We start from the raw sequence: 19391 nt of genomic DNA on the forward strand, positions 1-19391 counted from the left end.
GCACAAGGCCTTGTTTCCTGGAAAGGTTCTCTCTGGCCTTCCGCCTGCAGCTGAGGCCTTGGCTCTGGGAGGCAGGGGATGGGGTAGAGATGGGGGGACCATCTCCAAAGCTTCCTGTGTACTGGGGTCTAGAGCCCATTTGGGCCTTCTGGAATTGCGAGGAGACACAGATTCCTCTCTGAATAAAGAGAAATGTCCCTTCCCGTTATCAGGAGCTATATGTAGCGGAGGAAGTCAAGGGAGGCTTCCTGGAGGCAGAGGCAAAAGGCGGATCTTGGAGTCATTGACGTGGAGCAGGTCCAGTCAGACGGTGGGATGTGCCATGGGGAGGAAGCTGAGTGCTTCAATTTGCTGTGGACATGTGATGCCTTTTGGGGGACCAGTTTGACACGGCCTCCCTACCAGAGAGTGAGTCTGCTGTCACACTAGAGCCATGTGCCACCTCCACCCCGACCCAGCCTCTTGTCCACCCTACACCTAAACTGTGACAGACCCTGTTCTGGGTTCTGGAGATGACTCACCATGGCCACTGCCCTCAAGGGGCTCAAGGTCTAGTGGGGTGGGGTGGGGCGGACTCTTGCCCACCCGTTCACACCCTGCCTCACAGTGTGGGCTGGCTGGGTGCATCCACACAGAGGTGTGGGCCACACAGACATAGAGTGGCAGGGAACAAGCTTTGGTTTTGGATTTCAGACCTGGGTTCTCATCCCACCGCGGACAACTTAAGGTACTTCACTTGTTGGCACCTTGGGTTTCTCATATGTAAAATGGGGTGTTCACCATAAATACCAGCATAGGTGGTAAGGTTTCATATACCATCCAAGTGCTGGAACTTAGCAGGAACCACTAACTAGTGGCTTGTACTGCTGGCCACGATGGGTCCAAAGACCTCTAATCCATGTCCCTGTGTGTCTTCTTTATAGAACTAAGTCATCCTACTGTGTGACAAGGATGGGCAGAGAGGGGTGAGGATAACTTTGCTTATTGAGGGTGGAGGGAGAAGAAATCAGGGAAGATTTCCCAGAAGAGAAGGCATCTGACCCGGCCTTAGGAACTGGTAGGCATTAGCACAGCCGGCAAGGTTGTGCCAGAATAGAAAAGGAAGCATATGGCATTGAGGGACCACGCCTGAGAATGGTGTCCTGAGAAGTGAGGCTGGGGGCAGGTTTGTCAGGGGCGGACCCTGTGACCTGGTGAGAAGCTTGGACATTCCCCAAAGGCACTAGGGAGCCACTGGTGACAGTGACAAAGCGGGAGAGGGAGGGGGTCAGCTCTGCATGTCAGGAGGAGTGGAGGTCCCAACCAGGGAAGAGACGGTGTCCGGGCCCAGCTGTGGGGGTGGGCTGTGGGGCTGGGTGCTGAGCATGGCAGCTCCCCGAGGTCAGGCCCAGCTGTGCTGCCTGTGGGCCCTGATGGGCCTCTGGGCCTCTGAGGCCAGGGCAGGGCGCCTGGGGTTCCCACTAGACGGCCCTGGAGCAGGTCACTGGGTCTGAGTCCTGGCTGCCGCCTTCAAGACAATGCCGCAGATCGCCTTGGTTATTAAGTCATTAACTGGGTCTCACTCCGCCTTTTCATTATGGGTAATTATGGTGAATCTACTCTGGGCACTAACAACGCAGAGGCTGATCTCTCTATCAGACAGCCCGGACCCTGGCTGGGTCTGAGCCGGTGTCCGGGAAACTACCTGGCACCCCAGTCCTGGTCTCGGGAGGGGCTGTAGCACCCTACTCCCCCCTTCCAGGCCCCCAGTGATCGGCCAGACTGACCCTCATCATTTAGTGCTTGAAGATTCCACTGTGCCCAGTTTCCTTGTTGTGTGACTTTGAGCATGTGACGTAACCTTTTGTGCCTCAGTTTCCTCCTCTGTCAGGTGGGAAATAGTACCAGGTTTGTAGGGTGATGTGAGAATTAAACATGTAAGGCATTTAATGCTTGGTGATGCAAACCATCATCTTTTTTTGTTTATTTCATTATATATATTATTAGAGTAGTTGTAGGGTTTATCAAAATGCTGTTGTTATTGTCAGGAAGAGCTGGGAGTTTCCCGAGGGCAGGGCCTGGGTCCCTTCCTCCCCTGTCCCCTGCGCGAGGAGCTCTTAAAGACAGGGTCTGTCTCTTCCTTTCTCCCCTCTTCCTGCTTGATGCAGAAGTGCTGTGGTTGAGGGCTCTGGCCTGTGGCCCCACCTTCTGCTGTCCTCAGAGATAAGCCTGAGGCAGAGGCCCCCCTGGGGCCTGAGGGTCGGGGGTGCTGGGGGTGGCGGTGACTCAGGAGCCCAGGTCGAGTGCTCTGAGAGGTGGGAGGGGTCCAGGAGCATGGGTGGCCCTCCGTGCAGCCACGGCTCTCTCTGTCCATCAGCAGCTGTCCAGGGGTGGCTTCTAGGGGTTCCAGCGGCACCACTCCCTGCCCCCCGACACAGCAGATCCTAATGCGTGTTCAAACCGAATCGAGAGGTTATCTTGGAGGTTATTCTCATGCATTGTATAGATTTCCCTTTCTGGTTTATGGTGTATTGAAGGGAAGTACCTGGAATTGTTCAGCTGTGTCCCAGTAGCCTTGATTCTTGCAGGCAGTTGTGTAACTATATGGATTTTACAATGTGACTGTGTGATTGTGAAAATCTTGTGTCTGATGCTTCTTCTATCCAGGGTATGGGCAGATGTGTAAAAAAATATGGATAAAAAAATAAATAATAATTGGGAATTAAAATACAGCGATCAATGAGAGAGAGGGGTAAGGGGTATGGGATGGATGAGTTTTCTCTTTATTTCTTCTGGAGTGATGCAAATGTTCTAAAAATGATTGTGGCGATGAGTACACAACTATGATGATCATGTGAGTCATTGATTGTATACTATGGATGGACTGTTTGTGTGTGATTTCTCAATATAAATAAATACATATATATCAAGATTGAGAAAAAAAAATCCCGCTGGGCGAGGCAGAGGTAGCTTGAACTTGTGAGCAGGACAGGCATGGCGTCAAGGAACTCCTCTGCGCCCCAGGGAAGCAGGCCTGAAGCCTCCCCTGCTGCGTTCCGCATCTCGGCACCCCCGTCTGAAAACTGGGGGATCCTGGTGTAGTCCTGAGGGCAGCTGGGAGAGTGGGGGTGAACGCAAGCGCTTGGGAGTGGCTGTGAGTGGCGCCTGGCCAGAGGGCGTCCCCAGCTTTTGGTAGCTGCCACCCTTGCCTGCCCCCCTCAAGGTGGGGGGCTCTCGGTCTCCCCGGAGATTAGGGTCCCAGCACCCTGTCTGGCCAAGGTCTGGCCTGGCATACGGGAGGCTTGGCTGTCCCCTCTGGGCTCTGACCAGGAGGACCCTTGTCCATCTCTGCACCTCAGAGGGATCCTATCCCCAGGGTGAGGATGGGAGGCTTGGGTGGAGGCAGATGCAAGGATGAAAGCCTGACCTCGAAGATCCCAAAGGTGGCCTGGTTGGCCTGGGCAGGGTGGCGGTCACAGCAGGACAGGGGTTTCTCTAGGTGGGGCCAGGTTGGGTGCCGCAAGGTGGGATGGTAGGCTGGGCGGGGACTGGGGGATCCCCGGTGGGGCACCCAGGCATTACCTGTAGGCTCCCTGTCTTCCTTTCCAGGTGTCCTTCTGGACATCCAGCAGCACTTTGGAGTCAAGGACCGAGGCGCTGGCCTACTGCAGTCAGGTGAGCCCCCCACCCCCTGCAACCACCACCTTCACCCCCCCCACACCCAGTGCTGGCATCTTGGGCTCCCTCGTTGGCAGCTGACCTCCACCAGCTCACGCCAGCTCGCTCTTCCCCAGGCCCCAGACTCAGGGGAGCCTGAGCTTTGCATTGGACTCCCACCATTGCCACTCCCAGGCTATGCCCCTTCCCTGAGCGTCTGTTGCTTTCTTTGTGTGATGAGGCGGATGACACCTGCAGGCCCAGTGGTCCGGGTTCCATCCCCAGGCGGCAGCGAGGGAGCTCCTGGGGGCAGAAAGTTGGGAATGCCAGCAGAGCCTTGTGACCCTGTTTTCACATACCCCTCCCCCACTGCCATTGCCATCAACCCCGGCAATCATCTTATATGACAAAGCAGAAAACTCACCTGGTTGGCCCCAAAGTGGTCCTCAAACCTGGGGCCAGGAGTCTGAGAATCTGGGTCGTGGCTAGAACCAGACCTAAAGTACCCAGTTCCCTTCTCCCCAGGGACTCCAGCCTTCTGAACTGCCTGCTTGACTTCAGGGCCACCTGAGGCAGAGCCTGAGATGCCCTGGGCTGTGAGCAGGGCCCGGGCAGTGTGGCAGGTCATTAAGCAGTTACCCCAGCCCATCGGTCCAGGCTGCCCAGAGATGCTTGCTGGCCTGGCTCTGGGGCACCAGGCCTCCCTTGTCTTTGCCCTACCCCTACATGGCTCCCTGGGACCCAAACTTCCAGCTCTCCAGCCTTCCCCTTGGTTGAGGCTATGCTGGTCCACCCTCAGCAGGCTACCCATGGGCCTCGGCAGAGACTCAGAGCCAGAGCTGGAGCCCAGGGTTGTGGGAAGGAGACCTGGCCCTGATTCAGCCCCGACCATGCTTGGTTCCTACCAAGCCCCGGCTTGGTTCCTACCCGTCTCTGAGCCTCTTGCACCTATTGTCTCCCTGGCTGCCAAGTCCAGTCAGATGTGCAGCAGAAGGTCTGTGATATGAATTCCAGCTCTAGTGGTCACCGGGGCTGTCCGGGGAGGGAGAGGGCAAGAGTGAGCTGGCTTATCCAGGAACCCGCCTGACCTGTCTGGGTGGCATTCCAGCATGCACAATGCCAGACCTCAACAACAGCAGCCTCTGTGAGCTCATAGAATACCAGGCCTGGCTGCCTGTCCTCATTTCCCAGAGGGTCTTTGGGACTCAGAGAGAGGAGATATGACAGCCCCAGGCCTCAGCTCTAAAAAGGGAGATTTGACTGAGGTAGGATTGGGACAAGGCTGGGTACTCCAGCACCTCCTAAGGGTGCAGCTATCATCTCTGCCCAAGCCATGAGGCCAAGTCCCTCCTCTGTCCCCTCCCTCCTTTCTGAACCTCCCCAGCTGGGCCAGAGCAAGTCAGCCTGCCCTAGGGCCTGGGACAGGTCCCTGCTCCAGCCTTCTAGGCTTTGCACTTGTGGTGGCCAACACTCACAGAAGGGATGATGGCATTAGGCCAAATGGGAGCGTGGGAGGGTGCAGGCTGCTGAGATGGTAAGGAAAGGCCCAGGAGGAACCCAGCCCCCCAGACCCCTCCTTCTGTGGCCCCTGGTCACTTGGGAACTGGCCTGAGCTTCTCCTGGGGCCTAGCCTTGCCGGCTGATCTGGAACAAAGCTCTGCTCAGCTCTGAGCATCCTCCGCTCAACCCCCACTGAGTGTGATCAAGGCCAGTCCAGCCTCCTTGGGAGAAATGGGGACAGAGACAGGGGACGTCTGCCCCTAGGCAAGGTGTGAGGGTTAGGGTGGCCTGGCTTCTGCTGAGGTTATGCCCCTTGAAGTCAGAGCCCCAGCAATCCCCACTGATCTACAGCAGCCTGGCCAGAGGTAGACAACTCACCCACATGCATCATCTGGTTGGATTCTTCCAGTAATGCCACAGGCTCCTTTCTGTCAGCTCCAGTTTTCAGCTGAAGAGTCAGAGGTTGAGAGAGGGGCAGTGACTTGCTTAAGGTCTCATGGTGAGAGAGTGGCAGGCCTGGAACTGGGATCCAGAACTCTGCATGTGCTGCCCTCTTGGCCTGGGAAGGCCTGGATGGTCACAAGTGGATTGGGGCATCCAGAGGACATTCTGGGTGTCTGAGTGTCTGGCATCTTGGTGTCCTCAGGGTGGGTGCCTCTGGCCATGGCAAGAGTTCCCAGCACTCCCACAGGCCCTCCGGTTCCTATGCCATGGCTCTTATCCCACCTCCGACCCCTGGCCCAGACAGATGGCTGGGATGGTTCCCTAGAATGTCCTCACCTCTCCGGCCATCTGAGCCAACAAGCCTGTCAAGCGAGGCCAGGATGTAACTGGGCAACCTAATTGGCCTGTCCCCTAATTGGCCTGTGCCCCAGACACTTGTCTGTTCCCCAAGCCCGATAAGGTCAGAGCTAGGTGGAGGGCGCCAGCCTGCTGTTGGTGCTTGCCTGGATCAAAGGGTTGAAACCAGGGGTGCCTGCCTATTTGTGGGCCCTGGGAACTGCTGGGCCTGCAGACAAGGTGGGGGCGGCCGAAGGGTAGGCCTGGGCCTGCTCTGCTATTTCCCCTGGGGACCAGAGCATGGGAGCTGGTTTGGGATGAGCCCAGTTTTGATAGCCCCCTTGCAGATAGTGGCTGGCCTTCTGTGTCGCTGGCTTCGTGCAGGGCCTGTGTGGTCACAGGCGGGTTCTAGGTGTCTGAGCCTTTGGCATCTTGGTGTGCCCGGTGGGGGGCGGGTGGGTGCCTCCGGCCATGGTGAGAGTTCCCACAGCTCAGAGTCTCCAAAAATCCACAGCCAAACCACAGTTTATAGGTCTTGCTGTTTGGGGGAATCAGGAACCCCGTAGGTTACACCTAAATGGGCAGCTGTCACTGAACTTATTGTTCACCAGCCTGTGTGGCTCTCTGCTGCAGATCTAGTTCCTGCCCTCAAGGGGGTTTTCTCTACTAATGAGAACAGACAAGCGATCCAATTATCTCCCAGGCGCACGGGAACTGTGGGAGCCTAGGGGACAGGTGGTGAGTGTGCACCTGGCTCTGACTGTTAGCAAGCAGAGAAGACTTCCCAGAGGAGGAGACAGTTGATTGGGGCTTTGAAGGATGAGTTAGAGTTTGTTTAGGAGAGAGGATCTCCAGTTGGTTTGTCTGGTTGAGCAGATATGAGAAGCCATCCTCCCCCTCCAAACTGGTGAGAATCTGGATTAAAATATACGAAGAAACCATATTTAAATCATATTGCTTAGCTAAGCTTGAAAGCTAGAGCGAGGAGGGAATTTTCCAGGTGCCAGAAATAAAGAGTTGAACTCAAAAACTGGAGTGGAAGCTGGAACTGAAGCCAAGTGCTGCAGAGAGTTTGGGGACCAGACATATGTCTTAGAAGCTTGTTACAATATTTTTAAGATAAACATTTTTATCATGAAAATCTTAAACGTACATGAAAAGTAGAGAGAAAAGCACAACGGACCCCCATCTGCCCATCACCCAGATTCATCAAAGTATTTCACCAGCTGGCCCAGTTTCCAGGCTCAGCATTTCTTTACTCTGAGGATTGGTCCATGCAGGATTGGGTTCTAGTATCACATCTGCAACTTAGTTTCCACCCAGCACCCAGGGCAAGCTCCCTAGTTCCAAGCTGTGCCCCCGGGTGGTTTGGCAGCTTTTCTGGCATGTTCCTTTTCAGGGATAGACGTCTTCTCCTTAGCTCCAGCTTTCTGTAGAGAGCCCGGTTCTAACTCCTGCTCTGCATAGGCTTGGGACCTGCATTCCCTTCTCCACGCAGGCCTGATGTTTTCTGGGACTCCCACTGAGGCAAAGCCAGAACAGCTCCTGAGGGACACTTTCATGCATGGACACAGATGATAGCTCCATAGAATCAAACTCAAATTCAAAATGAATGGAGCACAAGAGGAAGCCCACCCCTTTGTGAAAGAGTCAGCTGGCCCAGAAATGGAAGAACCAACTACTGGAGAACTGCAGGGGATACAGTTATCATAAAGCAACTTTAAAATTAAGTGTGCGGTGTGTGTGTGTGTGTGTGTGTGTGTGTGTGTGTGTGTGTGTGTGTGTGTGTGCGTGCAGGAGTAGCTCAGTGGTAGAATTGCCATGTGGGATACTTGGGTTCAATTCCTAGTCCATACACTTCCCAAAAAACAAACAAGGAAAACAAACAAAAATCCAACAAATGGTGCTGCAATAACAGGATACTCACATGGAAAAATAATGAAATGTCACCCTGCCATACAGCATACAAAAAGAAAAAAAAATTAAGTGGGAGGGAGGGTGCAAGGATAGTTCAGTGGTAGAATTCTCACCTGTCATGTGGGAGACCCGGGTTCAATTCCCAGCCTATGCACTTCCCAACCAAACAAGCAAGCCAACAAAAAACCAACCGAACAAAAATTCAACAAATGGTGCTACAATAAGGGGATACTCACATGGAAAAAGACCCCTGCCATACAGCATACAAAAAAATATTGTGTGCTTTATTCTCAAAACTCTAAAGGAAAGAGGAGAATTCCTAAGACAGGAATAGCACGTTATGAAAAGAGATGTTTAAAAGTCCTAAATTCAAAATTCTCAGAGTGAAAAATGCCATTAAAATAAACAATTTTAATAATTATGAGTTAACAGGTAGACTAGACCCAGGTGAAGATAAAATGCATGAATTGGAAGATGGGTCTGAGGAAATTGGCACATATGCAGCCCAGGGTGGAGGGAGGAGGCATCCCAGGTAGAGGGAGGTGAAAGAATAAAGACTGTTTGTGATTCCACCTGGTTTTAGTGATCTGTTGGTTCCTTGTCTGTGAGCTGAATGGAGGGACAGTCATCTGGGTTTTTGTTGTGAAAGCCTTGATGGCTGGGATTGGGTGTTAGTATTCCATCTTGGGGCACTGGGGAGCCAGAGAAGGTTTGGGAGCCTGGAAGGGACATGTGAGATGTACACTTCAGAATGTTCCCAAGTGTGGGGAGAGTGGGCTGGAAGGCAGTTCAAGGCTGGGGTTTTTAGGGTCATAATGAGGAAGTGCCATGAGGAGGTGCACAGAGAGAGAGTAGAGACAAAGGAAGAGCCAGCTCAGACTGAAACCAGACGGCAACTCTGCTTTGGGCCGAGTCTCCTTCTGGCCCCCCTGCCCCTTTCAGCCAAACAGCACCATCCTCCCGCTTGGGCCACACTGGACAGCCCCTGTGGCTCTTCCCCCCAGGGCCTCCCAGTCGGAAGGGAGGCCCTGAGGCTGGGAGCCAACCCTGGTCTTCCACTCCGAGTGGGGTGTAAAGGAGGAGATGCCGCCACTTCTCCTGCAGGAAGACTGTGGCTTGGTGGGATTTCAGGTGACCACGAGCGTCCCTCCCGTCGGCATGGCTGGCCCGGGCTGCTGTCCCCTGCCCAACTCGCCGCAGGCGTGGTGCCCTCCCGCGTGAGCTCCCTGCCCACAGGATGTGGAGGGCGGCGAGCCTTCTCCAAATAACATGCTGGCCGAAGTCTGGACTTTGTAAAAATAGTCCTGGTTGAGCCCAGGCCGAGGCGGGGCTGAGCTCGGGCTCCAAAGCCACCGTGCGAGAGCCCAGGGCTCCCCTGGCCTTGACCACTCCTGCCTAGGGCCACCTCCTGAGGTCCAGCAGGGCCACCAGGGGTGAAGGTGGCTCAGCAGCCCCGTGAAGGCCGGGCACCATGGGTGGGGGGTCTGTACCAAGACACAGGTCTTCAGCGGAGCTGGTCTGAACTTCTGGATTCTAGGGTCCCTTTGCACCTGCCCCCCTCCCCCCACAACTGGCTGTGCCCAGAGAAGAAGGCTTTCAGCCAGCAGAGCCCTCTGAGCCCTGGGCAGCCATGAGAGGTAGACACACTGTAGTGATGTCCAAGGCCGCTCCCTTTCAGGTGACCTCTCACCTGCCCTGTGAGGACGGGGCATCACTCCAGCCCACAGAAGAGGCAGCGAGGCCAGCGAGGGGCAGGGAGCCCTGCCCCCTCCGCCTGGCTCCCAGCCCTGCGGCTCCATTGTCCCAGACCTGTGGGCTCAGCACACGTGAGCGGGGCGAGGGCTTCCCCACGCCCAGGCCACAGGATGTCCTCATGTGGGAACTGCTGGGAAAGCCACCCCTACTGAAATCAGGGAGGGGCGGCTGGCCGGCCCAGAAGGCTCTCCTCAAACAAACAGAGACCACGGGGTTGGGGGTGGTGGGGATGGGGAAGCTTCTAGCCCGGGCTGGTCTTCTTTTCCAGCACAAGCTGCCAGCTGGCTAGATGAGCCTCCGTGCCCCCATCTGGGACAAATTCCTGCCTTTTCTGCCAGGAACATCCTTCCTCCTCGCCCCCTTCCCTCTACCTTGGCTGTGCTCACGCCTCTCCTCCAGGCCGGGCCCCCTCCCGTCTCTGTCTCCTGGAGAAAGCCATCGAGGGGCAGGCAGTGGTCCAGTGGAGGCCCGCCTGACCTGCTGTGTCATTTCAGGCATGTTCCTCTACTGCCCGGGGTCTTGGGGGCCCCAGCTGTGAAATGGTGAGGCCCAGGTGAGCGAGGGGCATGTCGGGGACCTGCAGCAGGCCGGGGCTGGCTGGCAGGGACAGGTCTGCCAGCTTAGAGTCATCCAGCTGCAGCCCTGGATGCTTCTGCCCATCTCGGTCAGCAGGCACAAATCCAGGGGTTGGAAGGACTAGGAGGGGTCACCCTTCCTGCTCCAATGGGGACAGGGGAGGAAAGATGAGCCAGAATGGCTAAGGTCTGGCCAAGGGCCTGGGCTACCTCCTTTGGGCCCTTCCCTGCCCATCCAGTGGGGGCTTTTCCAAGTGCCCAGCCTCAGTAAAGGAGAACAGAACCTGCCATGGTTCTCCCACTGCCCTCTAACTAAAATATAACCCCAGGCATCGGCTTTGGGGTCCCAGCTCCCATTGCGGCCTCGCCTCCTGGCATTTCTTCCCATGCTGCAGCCTAACCCAACTTCTTGCCGTCCCCAATATGCCCTGAGCTTTCTCTACCCTTGGGACCATCAGCTGGGACTTTCCCCCTTCCCAGCCTGTCAGCCTGTAGTGTGATTTAGAACAAGGGCTCTGGAGTCAGACAAATTGGGATTTAAATTCTGGCTCAGCTATGGACTAGCTGTGTGATGTCATCCCTTTAGGCCTCTGTTGTTTATTCTGGAAGATGAAGATAATAGTGATGATTAAATGAGATAATCTGTGCACGTGTCAAGCGTGCAACCTGGGACCTGGCATATAGTAAGTGCTCCATAAATGAAAACTGCAGTTATTATGATTAACAATGAGCAATGTACATCATTAAGCATTGTACATTAGTGCTTGTAAGATTTGTAATTTATATTTTTGTAGGTATTATTATTTTAAGTATTTTCTCGTGATAAACTCCTATGCATCCTTCAGTGTCCAACTCTGACATCACTGCCTCCAGGAAGCCTCCCTTGAACTCTCCTGGCAGGACCTGGCACTTCTTGTTGGCTCCTGTGAATTTTAGCCTTTTAAGTTGGGCAACCCATGGATGGGCGGCCCCTCCTCCTGGCCAGACAGGGGTGGCCAGACAGGGGGCAACTCCTTTTCTGTCTTCTTCCTGCCACTCCCCACCCAGAATGGACAGGTATGGAGGGAACCATTTTACCTCCTCCCCCTAATGTGTGTAAATCCCCGTGTGAGCCAAATTACTGATCTGATCTCAGGCAGGTCCTGGGAGGCAGGCCCAGCAGGAATAATTCTCCTTTTTGTAGATGTGAGGAAATGATATCTGCCTTGGCTAATCTAAACAAGGGCTGATGTTGACTGAGGCTGGCCTGCTCTGGGCAGGGTGTGGTGTCAAGCACCTTACATGCATTATTTCATCTCATACTCACAGCCACCCAGGGAGTTGCTATTTTTATCTTCATCTTACAGATGAGGAAGGTGGCGTGCTGGAGCTGGCCTGTGCCGGCCCGTGAGAGTGGATTGTTAAATTTTCAGGAATTTTGTGAGCCAGTTGTTAAGCACAGCCATTATTAAAAATCAAATTATATTCACTTACAATTAAATAAGTTCTATTAAGAGCACAGGTAATAATACATACTCAAAACTGCTCGCTTCCTAATTGTTTTACTACGTCTCACTAGCGCCTGTTCTCTGAGGGTTATTTATGCCAGCCGGGTCCGAATGGTGGAAATGCCACATAACGGGGGACCGCTTGGCATCCTTTCCCAACTCTGATCAGCGATATCATGTTGGTCGCCTGGAAATCAGCTGCAGTGGTAGTCTTGAGGCCATGGAAATCAGCCGACACAACAAGTCAGGGTGTTTAAATTTTCTTCTTCCCTTTGCAAAGATTTCAGTTGTAACACATTTATCAGCACAGAGAAGTTGCGGCCTGCCTGGGGGTCACCCAGCCAGGAAGGGGCAGCGCTGACTCCCAGCCCAGGCAGGGGATGCCTGGTGCCTGCGTTCTCACAGCTGATGCTGGCCCCCCTTACACACCCCCACAGACCCCTGTCCTGCTCTCGCGGGGTAAGAGAGGGACAGTCACACTGTTCCCTGCCAACCCTGGACTCGGCCGAGTCCTCTCTCCCTTGTTCACCTCTCTCTGCCCTCCCTCTTCCCCTCCCTCTTTCTCGTCCCCTCGCCTGGCTCCTGAGGGATGCAGTTCGGGGCGGACAGCCGAGTTCATGCCCACATCGGCCTGGCCATCAGAGGTCAGCTAACCCGTTCTCGCCTGCCCGCCCCGGGCCTTTGTCCAGCCATCTGCCTGCCCCGGGGCCGCCTTCCAGGGAGAGGGATGCGGCTAGGGGTGGGGCTGGCTGCCGTGTGACCCAGGGCCTCTCCTGCCTGGTTCTGGGCCTCTGCATCCCACTCAGGACCCGCCAGGCTCCGCCCAGCACTGACAGTGGCATCCCCAGGGAGCCCGGTAAGACTCGGCTGCTCTCTTGTTCTGGAAGAACAAAACCAGGTCACATCACGCCTCTGCACAGCCTCCCCCCGTGTGTCCTTTTCTCGCTGGTGGAAGCCGCCACTCTCATGGTAGGCCGGGAGGCCCGGCCCTCTCTGATCTCTCCCCCTCGCTACCTCTGCTCCAGCCACTCTGGCCTCTTTGCTGTTCCTCAAAAGTGTGGTGCACACTCCCACCCCAGGGCCTTTGCACTTGCTGACCTTGCCCTGATAGCTGCCTGATTTGTGTCCTCATCTCCTCTAGGCCTGAAATGTCACCTTCTCTGACCCTTCTATTAAAAATGGTAACATCTGTTTTCTCTCTCTCACACACAGGCTCACATTTCCTATCTCCTGCTTCTGCCCTTTTTCCCTTCCTTGGCACTTGTCACCATCTGACATATTATATTTTATTATTTTTGTAACTTTCTGTTTCTCCTCGCTAGAATGAAGCTCCAAGAGGACAGGACTCTTTGCTTTGTTCACTGATATATCCCAAGTACCTAAAACAGTACCTAATACATTGTAGGTCCTCAAAAAAATTTTGTTGAATGAATGAATGAAGGAATGAATGAATGAATTACAGTGTTTTTAACTGTTAGGAAGGCCTCTGCCACTTGCTGGGAGCTAGGATAGCTGTGTGGTCTGGCAGGCACGATGCCATTTCTGTCCTGATTTGCTGTGTGACCTGCTGAGGTCCCTTCCCCTCTCTGAACCTGTTCCCCCTCCACATTAGGAGAGCAATGTGGCAAAGTATAAAAACACAGGCTCTGAAGTCAGACAGACAGGGGTTCAAATCCCTGTTGGGACATTTAAAGCCTGTGGGGCCTTGGGCGGGTCACTTCCACTCTCTGACTCTGTTTCCCCATCTGTGAGGTGGCAGGATCGTCCCCACCTTGTAGGGAGGTTGGAAGGAGACACGAGATGCCGTGTGGTAAGCCCCTGGCACGGTGCCTCGCATGGAAAGCATTCAATAAATAAGTGTTTACTCTTTTAAGAAGGGCTCACCCAAGACAGGGCGAGCTGTAGACATGTATTCAAGAGGATGGAGCCATGGTATCCCCCCCAACGCAGGAAGGCTCCTCCTGCCTTGGCGGGGCCCAGGCCCGGCTGAGGTGTCCCCTGTCTGGGGCTGCTTCCTCGGTTCCTGGCCCGGGCTGGGCTTTGTCTCATGGGCAGTGTGGGCACATGGGCCTGGCCACAGGGGCCCTGAACTTTGCTCTCCCCCCGCAGTGTTCATCTGCAGCTTCATGGTGGCTGCCCCCATCTTCGGCTACCTGGGTGACCGCTTCAACAGGAAGGTGATTCTCAGCTGCGGCATCTTCTTCTGGTCTGCAGTCACGTTCTCCAGCTCCTTCATCCCGCAGCAGGTGAGGCCTGCCCCGGTTTCACACTCAGCATCCCTGTACATCCTGTCTGTGTGTCCTGGTCCCTCCCGTGGGTGGCTGGTCTGATTGGTCTGTGCTAGTCTAGACCGAAGGTTCTGGTCCTTTGGCTCGAACCCCAGACAGTATCTCCCAAGGGCACTGGCATGAGGGGGTCACTGGACCCCTTTTATAAACCAGCCCTGCAGATGGGGCCTTCCCTGTGCTGGCCTGAACTAAGGGACTTGCAGCCCCGTGAGGCATCCTGGCTCTTTCCGAGCTGCCCCATGATTTGTAGAGGAAGCAGGGAACAGTGGAAGCCAGTTTGGGCTCCAGTTCTGACTCTGCCATTCCTTGCTCTGTAACCCGAGGGGAGTCACTACCCCTCTCTGGGTCGCACTCTTTTTGTTGTTTGATGACCAGCTAACTAACTCCTTAAGCCAAAGTTCCAGGGAGCAAACATTAATTGATCATAAAGCTGTTTCTCACTTGGCTCTGGTAGTTCTGGGTTTGCACATCCCAACTCTGCTGCTTACTCAGCTTTGTGACTTGGAGAAAGTTACTTAACCTCTCTGAGCCTTAGTTTCCTCATCTTTCCAATGGGGATAATACTTCTCCTCTTGAAAGTTTATTGTGAGACCTAACTGGGCTAATGAATGCCTAGACACTGGAACATGGCAGGTGTTCAACAAATAATTATTTCTCTTTTCTTCCAAAGAGGGGGATGTGTTGCCTCATGAGGTAGTGAGTTTCCCATTTCTAGGGGTGTTCAAACAGAGCATGGGCAATCACATGGCAGCTGCCGTAAAAGGAGATGGAGACCAGGATCTGTCCTCAAGGAGCTTTCAGTGTGGGAGACAAAGGAGGAGACCTGAGATCTCAGGCTGGAGGTGGGAAGGAGACGTGAAGGAGTGCTCATGCTCAAAACCTTCAAAATATGCCAAGTGCTGAGAGTGCTCGGGGAAGAGACAGCAGTCTCTTGCAGTCCACAGAATCAGGGAAGACTTCTTGGAGGAGGTGTGGTTTGAGCAGGGCAGACAGGACAGGGATAGGCAGAGGGAGCAAACCCACAGAATGCAGAGAATGGTGGAGTGTCCTGAGGGGCAAGGAGGAGAGCGAGTTACCTTGAAAGGGTAGTGGGATCAGGCCCTGATGGACCTCAGACGTTCGGTGGGGAAGCTGAGCTTTCTTTTTTTGGTGGCCACAGTCACAGGAATAGACCAGAATCCTCTGGGGCCCCTGGCCAGGGCCCTGGTCAGCAGGATCACGGTGCCAAGGCCGGCCCGCCCCTCAGTGTGTGCGTGGGAGGGTTGGGGAGAGAAGACGAGTAGAAGCAGAGAGAGAAACAGATTTCCCTATTAATCGATAAATTCACCGCCATCACGCTGAGTCCTGCAGCGTTGTTGGTGGACCTGGCAACGGGATTCTGAAGTTCATCTGGCAGAGAAATGCCCATGAACAGCCAAGAATATTGTGAAAAACAACAATGAAAGGGAACTTGCCCTATCAGATATCAAAATATGGCTATTCTGGCTAAAACAGCAGAGGAGCACACCAAGAGACCGATGCGGTGCAATCCTCATTTCTGCGGGGATTTAGTGTGCGAGGAAAGTCCCATCGCAAATAAATGGTTTGGGGAGAATTCACTATCCATCTGGATTGAAAATAAAGTTCGGTCCATATTTCAATCCATACTGCAAAATAAATTCCAGAAAGGTTAAAGTAAAGCAAAAAGCAAACTATAAAAATCTAGAACTATAAATCAGCAAGAAAAAGACAAATAAAGGGAAAGCATAGTGGCAGGCAATTCAGAAAAACCCAACCGGCCAAGAAACAGAGGAGGAGATTTGCTCAGACTTTTTGAGTAATCGGGAGAAATGTAAATTTCAACAACAATGAGATACCATTTCACACCCATCAGATCGGCAACTATTTAAGAGGCTGACAATACCAAGTGTCATTAAAACTGTGGAGAATCCCGGACTCCTGCTGCTGATGTGGTGTAAATTGGTAGAGCCTCTTTGGAGAGCAAAATGGCAGTATTTTGTAAAATTCTGGCTGTATGTAGCCCACTTCCCAAGAGAGAAACCCCAACTCGTGGGCAGGCAGTGACGCATGCATGGGTGTTGGGTGCAGTCTTGTAACAATAGGGAGAAAACCCCCAGGAGTCATCTGAATGACCATCACGGTGGGATGCACGGATAAAAGGGCTACATTCATTCTGTGAAATTTCTTGACCGGCGAAGGAATGAAGTAGACCAACACTAAGCAGCATTAAGTGGGTTTCAAAAAGATAAGATTGAGGAGGAAAATTTCGGGATAAGGTGTAGGAAAGTGTCCCCTTTTATGCTCTTTTTTTAAAAAAGCACACACAGGACACCTTATGTGGTTCATGGGTGCATATACGGATATGCAAGCAAAGAGAGAGGGACTCACAACCGATGTGCGATAAGGTGGGTCCCTGCGGGTGGAGTGGGGGTGAATGGGGGCGGGGGTGTGTGGAGGCGGTGGTGCCTCCTGCTCTCGTGCTAAAGTGAATGACCGATGCGGTCTGTCCCACTCTCTTTCTGCCTCTCAAATATGTCAAGCATATATAAGAGGCTGCTTTTATGATTTGGGGATGAAGTAGGGCTTCCTGCACAAGGTGAGGAATCCAAAAGCCAGGAAAGGAAAATCAACAGATTTGACAGAATTAAATTAAATGAAACAAAACAAAACTTCTGCACGGGGAAACCTCTCATATAGTTGGAAAAAAGATGACAGAAAATGAGCATGAAATATGTAATGAAGGCTCAATACCAGTGATGTGCAAAAAGCTAATGTAAATCAAAGCAAAAACAACCCAAGAGAAACATAGGCTGAGGCTGTGGGCGGGCATTTCCAGGAAAAGAGCTAAGGAAAGACATGGAGGTGGGGAGAGTGAAAGGGAAATAGCTGCAGACGTGAGGGAGGTCCGCGATGGGTGAGCAGCAATCCAGACCCAGAGAAAGGCCCAGACACGGGCTGGGCAGAGGGGGAGAAGGACACCGGGAGACCTTGGGAAGGCTGGATGTGGGCAACACTGGCCAGCTGGGCGGTTAAGGTGGGGCTAGGGAAAAATGACCAGGCTGGGTTCTCAGGCCCTGGGGAGCTGGGGGGCACCTGGGTGGGGGGTCCACATCAAAGGGGAGTGCCACCAGCAGCTGGCATGGCCCCACCCTTGCCTGCGCAGCTGGGCTTTGCCCTTTGATGTGTGTGTGGGGGAGGGGGCACCGAGCCCACTGGGCTGCTCTGCTCACTCCCCACCCACACGGGCCCTTGGTGCTGCCAGGGTCAACCCAGCGGCCCCATGTCGGGGAGGGGCAAAGGGTGGGAGATGAATTAAGGCTTCTGAGGTGGGGCCAGAACCCAGGGAGGAGGTCTCCCCACGGGGGGAGTCTACGTCTCTACCACTCCAGTGCTTGGGGGGATGGAGGGCCTAGCTGGGCCTTATTTACTCAATTTGGGAAAGTTGAGTCCCTTCCCAGCTCTGGGCCAACTATGCAGACGGGGGAGACTGAGCTCCAAAGTGGCCTGGGGGTGCAGGCACTGCCACAGTAGGGGTGGGGGGGCAGAGTGGGAGCCGAGGGGGAGCAGGCAGAGGAGCAGGGCGGACCCCCGGCTTTCTCCGCCCCTCCCCCACAGTACTTCTGGCTGCTGGTCCTGTCCCGGGGGCTGGTGGGCATCGGCGAGGCCAGCTACTCCACCATAGCACCCACCATCATCGGCGACCTCTTCACCAAGAACACGCGCACGCTCATGCTATCCGTCTTCTACTTTGCCATCCCACTGGGCAGGTGAGCACTTGAGGTCCCAGAGTTTGGGTGAGGATCCAGATAAGTTTCGGCACAGGTGGGTGCCCTTGGGTGGCTAGCCTGGGAGAAAGGACTGAGCTCGCTCCCTGCCCAGCTGGCTGGGTGGTAGGGGTGGGCAGCCTGCCTGCTAGCGCACTCCCCATCCCTGTGCCTCCCTCACGGCTAAGCCTGACCTGTGTCCTCTCTGCAGCGGTCTGGGCTACATCACTGGCTCCAGCGTGAAGCAGGCGGCTGGAGACTGGCACTGGGCCTTGCGGGTAAGGCCTGGCTCCCTCCCACAACAGGATACCCCAAGACCAGCTCTTATCCAGGGTCACCCTGAGATTCCAGGAAGGAGCCCAGTCTTGACCCAGGTGGGGTCCTTCAAGCTCCCTGCCTCGCAAGCCTGAATGCTGAAACCCCTGTCCTTCCAGATTAGTTTAGATTGAGATGGATCAGGAAGTCTGGGGAGCCACACCCAGCACCACCCTCAGGGGTCCCCAGTTGGAGGGCTGGTATCTCCCGCCCTGGAAGCCCCAGGTTGAAGCTTGAAGGCCTCTCCCACCATGTCAGGAAATTCCAGCTCCATAGTGGCACTTCCTGACTCAAGCCCTGGAGCTGTGTGAGAGTGAGGCTGGGACAAGACCCCTGCATGGAGGTCCCCAGAGTCTGGAGCCACTTCCTGTCCTGCAGGAGGGTTAGGGCAAGTTTGCCAAGGCCCCAGGACAGTGCAATTGGAGGAAACAGAGATCCCCAGTCTCGGGAGGAGCGGAAGCTTCAGACAAAGTGTTTTTTCCTCAAAAGCAGGAAGGAAGCAGCCTCCGTGGAATTTCTTGATGGGGAGCAAGGAGTGGCATGGAGAGGAACTCCCCAGCTCAGGGGCTCCCAGGCCTGGTGGGGGTAGGGACAGAGATCCCCATTCTCATGGGCTTGTGTAGGAGCTGCTGTGGTGGAATCCAAGCTGCCAAGATGCCCCCCTCCCATCTGGAAAGAGGCATGGGGCCTTGGAGATTCTGTTCTTGACAACGGTCTGGACACAGAAAAGACCCAAGGGGGTCCTTCAGCCTTTGTTACTGTAGGGCCCACACGAACTCCTTCCAAATGATGAGCTCCTTGATCTACTAGCTGTAAGTCTCAGGGCCACCCAGGTCCTTCCTAGTACCCCACAGGGCAAGGACTTGTCCTGGGGAACTTTCCCAGCCCCTAGGTGTTGAGCAGGGCTGGTTTCTGGTTCTCTGCCTCCAGAAACTCTTATTTCTCTCCCAAGGTCATCATTCAACTTGTCTGTTCCTCCCCCCATATTTTTTCCTTCCATCTACCCATCCATCCATCCATCCATCCATCCATCCACCATTTATCCCTTCCTTCTTCCACCCATCCATCCATCCACCCACGCACCCACCCTTCCATCCATCCATCCATCCATCCATCCATCCATCCATCCATCCATCCATCCATCATTTATCCATTCCTTCTTCTACCCATCCACCCATCCAGCCAGCCATCTCCATCCATTCCACATCCATCTATTCAGCTGTTTCCCTTCCTTCTTCCATCTGGCCTACTAGCCATCCACCTGTCCCTCCCTTCTTCCTTAGTCTGTCTTCCTTGCCTGCTCCTCCAGCCCCATCCTGCCTCTGTTCTTGGCAGTCCATTTTGAGCCCCTAAGCCTTTCACCAACATCATCCC

General features: G+C 54.3%; 1 protein-coding gene and 1 long non-coding RNA gene across 3 annotated transcripts in view; one reads left to right on the forward strand and one right to left on the reverse strand.

Annotated features, from left to right (window-relative positions):
- The window catches only part of SPNS2 (SPNS lysolipid transporter 2, sphingosine-1-phosphate), a 38300-nt gene that overhangs the window by 10335 nt on the left and 8574 nt on the right, over nt 1–19391 (forward strand). Inside the window, exons 2-5 of the mRNA XM_077165601.1 lie at nt 3589–3654; nt 13760–13896; nt 17554–17705; nt 17914–17980. Of these exons, the coding sequence (XP_077021716.1) occupies nt 3589–3654; nt 13760–13896; nt 17554–17705; nt 17914–17980 (422 nt within the window). The remainder of the gene's footprint in view (nt 1–3588; nt 3655–13759; nt 13897–17553; nt 17706–17913; nt 17981–19391) is intronic.
- Nucleotides 1937–4730, reverse strand: LOC143688059 (uncharacterized). Of its 2 annotated transcripts, XR_013177809.1 has the most exons (4): nt 4564–4730; nt 3562–3939; nt 2525–3093; nt 1937–2423 (listed from the first exon to the last, which is right to left on the reverse strand). It is a non-coding gene; the product is annotated as an uncharacterized LOC143688059 (long non-coding RNA). The 2 variants fall into 2 exon arrangements; XR_013177808.1 differs by having other exon boundaries at nt 3562–4730.

The sequence above is a fragment of the Tamandua tetradactyla genome, chromosome 6, assembly GCF_023851605.1.
Source record: "Tamandua tetradactyla isolate mTamTet1 chromosome 6, mTamTet1.pri, whole genome shotgun sequence".
NCBI lineage: Eukaryota > Metazoa > Chordata > Mammalia > Pilosa > Myrmecophagidae > Tamandua > Tamandua tetradactyla.